Below are 7,333 nucleotides of genomic sequence, written 5' to 3' on the forward strand. Positions count from 1 at the left end.
AAACAACTGTAATCTACACCAGCCTTCCAAATGTCAACTAAACAGTTGAGTGAAAGGTGGGTATATTCACTACAGTCTGAATGCGAAGACCTACAATAGCTCCTTATTTATGAATTCTCTTAGAATCTATCAAAGGTATTAGTGAAATTTGTTGCTTGTTTATTTCAGCATAATTTGGAGGAGCTAACAGGTTTCTGAAATGTGATAGCAAGACTCTCTTGCATTTGTTTCGTTTTGCAAACAAGAAACTATTTCAGGGTTCATTTTACATTTCTGTTTTAATCAGAATGTAAACAACTGAACAGTTAATGCAAACTAATCAAACACGATTGTCATAACTGAATACAGTTAACTTTTAATGACCATTTCCTATCTATTTATGGACAGGATGACGAGACAGCTATGGTAATAATGTGTGGTGCTAATTTCCCATTTCTCAGTATACTCGGTGCTTCTTTCAGATTACGACAACGTGAAGGGATCAAGCTCTGCAATGGTACAGTATTCCTCTACTGTTAAGCTAGAGGTAACAGATGTGAGCCTTGTATATGTCGCATATGCGACTTAAGTGGAGGTAAACGGTCTAGTCAGAATGTAGAAACCTTTAAGTAAATAGCTGATAAATCACTGTCATACTGTTCATGGTTTTTCATTCTAGACTGTTATTCCGACAACGTGCGCCATCATCCTGATGATCGCCTTGAGTGTCTTTGGTCAAGACTGTCCTCCCCCAGACACAGGTTGTCAGGACTTAGAACCTGAATCGAACGAAGTTGAAAAAGGCTATGAAGCCATCAGGTAATGTATGTCCAGTACAGCGAAAACCCCAATGACAACAGTACCATCAAACTATTCTAACATTACTTAAGTCTTTTGAAAATACCCAGTCACCATCTGCATTAACGAGGTCAGTCCCAGTCCTCGTCGTTGTAGTCATACTCACCTCGGTCTCCATCGTTGAAGTCAAACCCGTCCCAGTCACCATCGTTGAAGTCATCCCCGTCTCAATTTCCATCGTTGTAGTTATCCCCGTCTCAGTCACCATCGTTGAAGTCATCCCCGCCTCAGTCACCAACGTTGAAGTCATACCCGTCTCAGTCACCATCGTTGAGGTCATCCCTGTCTCAGTCACCATCACTGAAGTCATCCCCGTCCCAGTCACCATCGTTGAAGTCATCCCCGTGTCAGTAGCAATCATTGAAGTCACTATCAATGAAGTCATTTCCGCCTTCCGTCTCAGTCACCATCTTTGTAGTTATCCCCGTCTCAGTCACAAGCGTTGAAGTCACCATCATTGAAGTCATCCCCGCCTGTGTCATCCCCGTCCCAGTCACCATCGTTGACGTCATTCCCGTCCCAGTCACCATCGTTGTAGTTATCCCCGTCTCAGTCACCACCGTTGAAGTCATCCCCGTTCCAGTCACCATCGTTGAAGTCATCCCCGTCACAGTCACCATCGTTGAAGTCACTATCGTTGACGTCATCCACGCCTGTGTCACCATCGTCTCATTCACCAACGCTGAAGTCATCCCCGTCCCAGTCACCAACGTTGAAGTCATACCCGTCCCAGTCACCATCGTTGACGTCGTCCCCGTCCCAGTCACCGTCGTTGTAGTTATCCCCGTCTCAGTCACCATCTTTGTAGTTATCCCCGTCTCAGTCACCATCTTTGAAGTCATCTCCGTCTCAGTCACCAGCGTTGAAGTCACCATCATTGAAGTCATCCCCGTCACCATCTTTGTAGTCATTCCCGTCTCAGTTACCATCGTTGAAGTCATCCCCGTCTCAGTCACCATCATTGAAGTCACCATAGTTAAAGTCACCATCCTCGTAGTCATCCCCATCTAAATCGCCATCGTTGTAGTCATTCCCGTCCTTAGACACATGTACTGACCGATGAGCTAAATTATGTCTTTATTAAACAAGTTAAGGATGTGTTTCCTCACAACGCTCAAGTACCTGGCATTCTGCTTGATTGTGATTAGTTGACTGTTTTTCACCGTCATTGTAAATGTAAGCATCTCCAGAGACGGTACGTTGTTCTTTCAGGGCACAAGCTGAAGGTACACTCACAAGTGTCCACCAAAGCATCGCTTCCGGGTTTGAGGATGAGCAGAACTGTCCTGTTCCAGATAATCTAACGGACTTCAGTGAGAGAACCAGACCCAGCAGAAAACGGTGCGAACCAAAAATATTGTAATTAATTTCAGGTATTTTCCTCTATGACAAAATCATAGATAGCACAGGCACAGAATTTCATGCCTGAACTACCGGGAGTTTGTTAGCCCGTCCGATGTCAGTATTTAATACACTGTTTCTATCTGTATATTTCTTTGCCACCTCGACTGGGAAATTTCAATCTCAGCAAAGGGAGACAACTACAGAAAACAGTATACAAATGTACTTTAAAAGGAAGGGATATTCCATTTTAAGGTGTCATTATTTGGGAACATATGAATATATGTTGAATTTGAAAATGATTATTCTGTTTCCCTTCAGCTTGGCTTTGAAGCATTTACACCTGTTTGTTTAACACTTACTGAGTCCAGAGCAGATACACCTAAAAAAATCCCTGTACACCACATATAGATGAAATGAATTTTTTTGTCATTCCACTTATTTCACTATCTGACTGTAACATATGCACACACAGAATAACGATTAAAATGATTGGTACTTATAAAACAATATCTGAGAAAGGTTAGATATCTGTAAAAGATTTTATCGGTTTGCAGACAGGCCCTGCCGATTTCAGTGAGGCCTGTTTATGGGCGATCCTGCGAGCCGTGTCCCCCAACAGTTCGTTACCTGCATCGTTTCTTCCGGCGATGTTACGTCATCTATCCTTACAGACAGTGGACGAGATACGTCACGTGTCCGTAAGTATGCATAAATCACACCGAAGTTACATTTCTCGGCTTCCCTGGTTGTGGGTTTGTGACTAAGTATGGTTTTACGTGGCTTTTAGCAATATTCCAACAATATCACGGCAGGGAACACCAGAAACTGAGCTATGTTGGCAACCGGGCCTTCGGGGCAACAAGCGAACGCTTTAACCACAGTGCTACCCTTCCGCCCCTTTTATGACTGAGAAATTTACAATATTGAGACCTGCGTCGTCTGGTTCCCGGGGTCCGCTGCGCTAACGCTTTATAACTGACGTGTAAGTGGAAGGGACAGAGGGAAAATAATAGCGATGGTCTGTTGCAACATATTGCGATACCGATAGTCTATTTTGACCAACTACTGCAATGCTGTTGCAATGTTTTTTTTTGGTGTTGTGTATTTTTCTCTTTGAATTGTCTCATTTGAAGTACTTTCCCGAATGAATGGACACATTATATGAAACAAAAACAAGCCGAAGTGGTCCCAGTCTCTTAATAACTGACAAGAAACTTGAAACCCAGATCAAACCAACAGTCAAATTTGTTTAAGAGGAAACAGGGGCGGATAACTCTCTATCAAACTGAATGAATCTGGTACGTCCTGTAATTTGCGTTGCACAGTTGTTAACAGAAGTCGCGGGTCGATTACTAAACTATCGACAATAATAGATACTATCGATGTATCTATAGTCTTTCGTTTCTACCATCGAGTATTTCCTATCGGGGATTCAACAATTGCAATCAATCGATGGTTCAATGCATCGTTACGGGTCTAGTAACTGACAAAGCGGCGTTAGACCGAACCGAGTCACTGACTCAGCGTCAACTTGCATCGTCGATATCCACCAAACCCTGGACGAATCTATAGGTCGGCCCGATAATTGTATTACCTCCCTTTGCTGGCTCCGCATTCTCACAATAGCCAATCAGCTAAGCCGCCGTTATAGCCGAGATGGCCAGTGTCAACAATGGTAACGGTCGCAACTACGAAGGTTTGCTCGCAGTGCAACCCATGTGTTCTGGAAATCACACAGACAAATTTATAGGTCCGAAACTTTAGAAAAATATATGCAAGAACTCTTTCTACCTCTTTCAGAGAACCCAGTGTTTACGAATAGTGTCTGACCCTCTGACAAATCTGGCAGATTTGCCAACGGTCAGACAGAAGTCCTCAACCTGCTGGCCCCAGTGTCTGACTGAATATATCACAATAACTTTGTCTGAAGTTGTTAATTGTGCATGTGACACTTGTTCACTGATTATAAATTTATGTTTATAATGTTTGTCAATATATAATGTTAATAATTTCCAAGCCAATTATGAGAAATGTTCAATCTGAAATGTGTGTTTCATTTTATTCAGCGGGTCCTGTGAATTTTCAGTGGGTCAGACAAACATGTGAAACCTACAGGTCCCAATGTCCTGTTACTTTGAAACACCATTCATGAACACTGAGAACCTCTGCATGGTTTATGTTGACAAGTTTAATCGGTTAGATATTTTAAAAAGCGAAAGTGAGTTGTTACTTGTTCCCAGCGTAGGCACCGGATTGGATAAAACGTCAGCCAAGGGAGGTAATAAATTTATCAATTTAACCAAATAGCAAAACAATGCATTTTGAGATAAATATGTTCATTGACATAGTGTACATGATATATTAAAAGTCTGATAATAGGTGGTGAAACAATAAAAATACTTACAAAAAAATTGTTCCAACACCAGATCCGAACGGTTTGGACGCATAGGGTAAAGGGAAACTCTTGTTTAACTGATGGTGAAAACAGGCTGTGAAACCGTTTAAGATGACTAACGCTAGTATGGAATAATTTCTATTGTGTTATAATTAGTGTTGTTAAGGATGTTAGTGCTACATTCAATCTGCTGTAACGTCCGCGTTGTTTGTCATTAGTTCCGTTTTTGTTTGGTTTAGAATGGTTCCAAGAATGATGTGATTTCTCTTCTAAATTCCATAAATTTGATAAACACACTTCAGTTGCGTCCTCACAAATGACTGAATACATCACAGAACTTACTAAATTTGTATCATCTAATTTTCAGAGGTAAATGCAGAGAGCCGTGTTGGTGTTCCAACACAAGGTGTGTGCCAACACGCTACATCCGGGTCTGGGTGTGGTCATGGTGTATTGGCGATAACCTCCCTTTTGGCTACAGGCCTGGCCTAAACTGGCGCTGGCTTTGGTTACCACAAGACTGCGAATGCCGAGAGCTCAATCTCTTAAACGTGGTTTTAGACAGTGCATAAAACATGCTGATTTGATCAACTAAAATAGAATCTTGAAATAAAGATAATGAAGCGTTGTTTTTATATGAATTTCTTGTTGGTCATTCCATGCATTCCCAGCGGTCGAAAGTTTCACATTTCAATACTAGGGGGTAAACCATAAGACCCAATTCTGCGATCCAAATTCTGTGTCCAAATCCTGATTTGATCTGATTGTAATGTAGGTTGGGCAAACATTCCAAATAAGAAATCTCAAGACAGACACTTCACGCAGAATTACTGAATACCGGTTGGACTGTGATCGAATGTAAGAAATGTCATTTTGGGGATTACACTCTCTCGGTGAAGTACACATTATTATTCAAGTACGCCTGTTTGGTTGGGTCCCGTCTGGGGTTCGAACCCACGCTTTCAGCGTCATGCGTCTAGTCGACTACACTCAAGTCTGTGGAAGACCCTTTTTGTAAGTGGTAATGTAGCTGATTTTGGGATTAGGTGCTACTATCTGAGGGTGTGGGTTCGAATCTCGGATCGGACTGAACCTAACAAAGGTATTGGAATCTGAAGTTTATTGGGAATATATAATCTAAAATATAATATATGTTAGAGTATTTGTTGATCGCTATTCAAATACTGACGACTTCCAGGTGTGTCTATGGTGCCCCACTGCAGGTGCTCGGTACAAACATTTGTAAAGTCAAGTGTTTCAGGCACAAATAGAAAATTTCAGTGGACATCAATTGTTGTCTGTCACCAACATGTTTAAAATGAACCATCTGGAATCTTCATCAACACTAAAAATTTGTTAACCTTAAGCAAATATCGCTCTATCGTAGTTCAATAGTTGTCAAATCTGGACAGCAAACACACCATTTCCTTAACCACCATATACAGCACATATTTTATATGCTGTCAAAATATTCTCATGTAGAAGCTGCCGAATCAGCCAGAGGATATTCTTGAAAACACCACAACCGTTATCAATACGGTAATAGGTTGAAATTACGCTTGAAGATCCGGGACAGAAGTGATATTCAGCAGCTCATGTTTGTATTACAAGGCGACTTCTACAGGTAAACACATATAAGATGATCCACGACCTGACAAATGACCCCAGTTTGCATACTTGGGAACGCCCCACAGAACGATCCACTTGAAACAAGAGGGAGACAGGTTGTCTGATAGATATCGAGAAGTTCATTTTCCCCGTGCGCATGGACTGTTATAGCACACTCGATTTGGGAACAGGTACAATCCCAACGAATTGAATCAACACAATATACTGAGCAAATATGTTTAGGACCACAGATCCATTTCATGATGCAAATGACATTTTCCTGGGTTTTTTTTAACGAAATTGTTGAATATCTTAAATGCTTGTCAATGCCCCAATCATCTATTTGTCTTCGTTTTAACTAAAGGTTAGCGTGGAATATCAGTATCTTATGCGTGAAATTGCAGTCGTATCATTCGAAGGAATATCATGTTGATTTCATGTCACGGTTAGCATGTATTGCACGTGCATAATCGTCAAGCTACCTGTAGCAGCCAAGTGTACTCGCCCAATTCGTTGTACCGCCTATCTTGTCACAAATACGTTTAGTGCGCAGGATCATCTAATATGTGTCTAGCAGTACAGATGATCGTATCCTAACTGCTTAGATCGACGTTCATGTTGTTGACCACTGCATTGTCTGCTCGATTATTTACAGACAGCTGCCATATAGCTAGAATGCCCCTGAGTGCGTCGCTAAACAACAAACAAACTAGGCGGAAACAGTCGCCTCAACACAGGTAATAAGATCCAAAACATAACCTGTTAATGCTGGCAAAATAAAAAGTGTGTTATACTCTCTGGATAACAGATTCTTTATTATGATAAGATGCGACGTCTCAGCATAGATTTTTTAATCGTTTTCAAGCAAGAGTAGCAACGGTCATAAACCATTCCGAGACGTGATTCAATAGAGAAGTTGTCACCCTTAAAGTATCATGCCATTGTTAGTATTCATCAACATCTATACCAGGTGAAGTTCAAACAGTAGACAACACATTTGTACAAGTTGTCAAAGAGAAGGAAACTGGTCAAACAGTGTTAATGCGCGGCATCAGTAACAACACTACGACATTTCCGTGCCGCCAATATTCTTATTGTCACTTTTGACAGATTACCCTGACCCATGAAAAACAACGTCTAAGGCAAGAC

At 41.4% G+C, this 7,333-nt stretch overlaps 1 protein-coding gene across 1 annotated transcript; it reads left to right on the forward strand.

The window, feature by feature from the left end:
* The first annotated feature begins 493 nt into the window (after positions 1–493).
* LOC137272096 (uncharacterized) lies at positions 494–5,148 on the forward strand. Its single transcript, XM_067804457.1, has 5 exons — positions 494–535; positions 659–798; positions 2,050–2,178; positions 2,736–2,879; positions 4,944–5,148. Exons 1-5 carry the CDS (start codon positions 494–496, stop codon positions 5,146–5,148), a joined length of 660 nt encoding a protein of 219 aa, XP_067660558.1.
* Positions 5,149–7,333: the final 2,185 nt, after the last annotated feature.

The sequence above is a fragment of the Haliotis asinina genome, chromosome 2 (assembly GCF_037392515.1).
Source record: "Haliotis asinina isolate JCU_RB_2024 chromosome 2, JCU_Hal_asi_v2, whole genome shotgun sequence".
In the NCBI taxonomy this organism is placed as follows: domain Eukaryota; kingdom Metazoa; phylum Mollusca; class Gastropoda; order Lepetellida; family Haliotidae; genus Haliotis; species Haliotis asinina.

What these genes read in the sequence shown, in the direction of transcription:
- LOC137272096 (XM_067804457.1), top strand. Translation starts at nt 494, where the DNA reads ATGGTACAGTATTCCTCTACTGTTAAGCTAGAGGTAACAGAT. An exon ending in TTAAGCTAGAGGTAACAGAT is followed by an intron (nt 536 to 658) that starts GTGAGCCTTGTA and finishes TTTTCATTCTAG; the next exon opens with ACTGTTATTCCGACAACGTG. An exon ending in ACGAGATACGTCACGTGTCC is followed by an intron (nt 2,880 to 4,943) that starts GTAAGTATGCAT and finishes TCTAATTTTCAG; the next exon opens with AGGTAAATGCAGAGAGCCGT.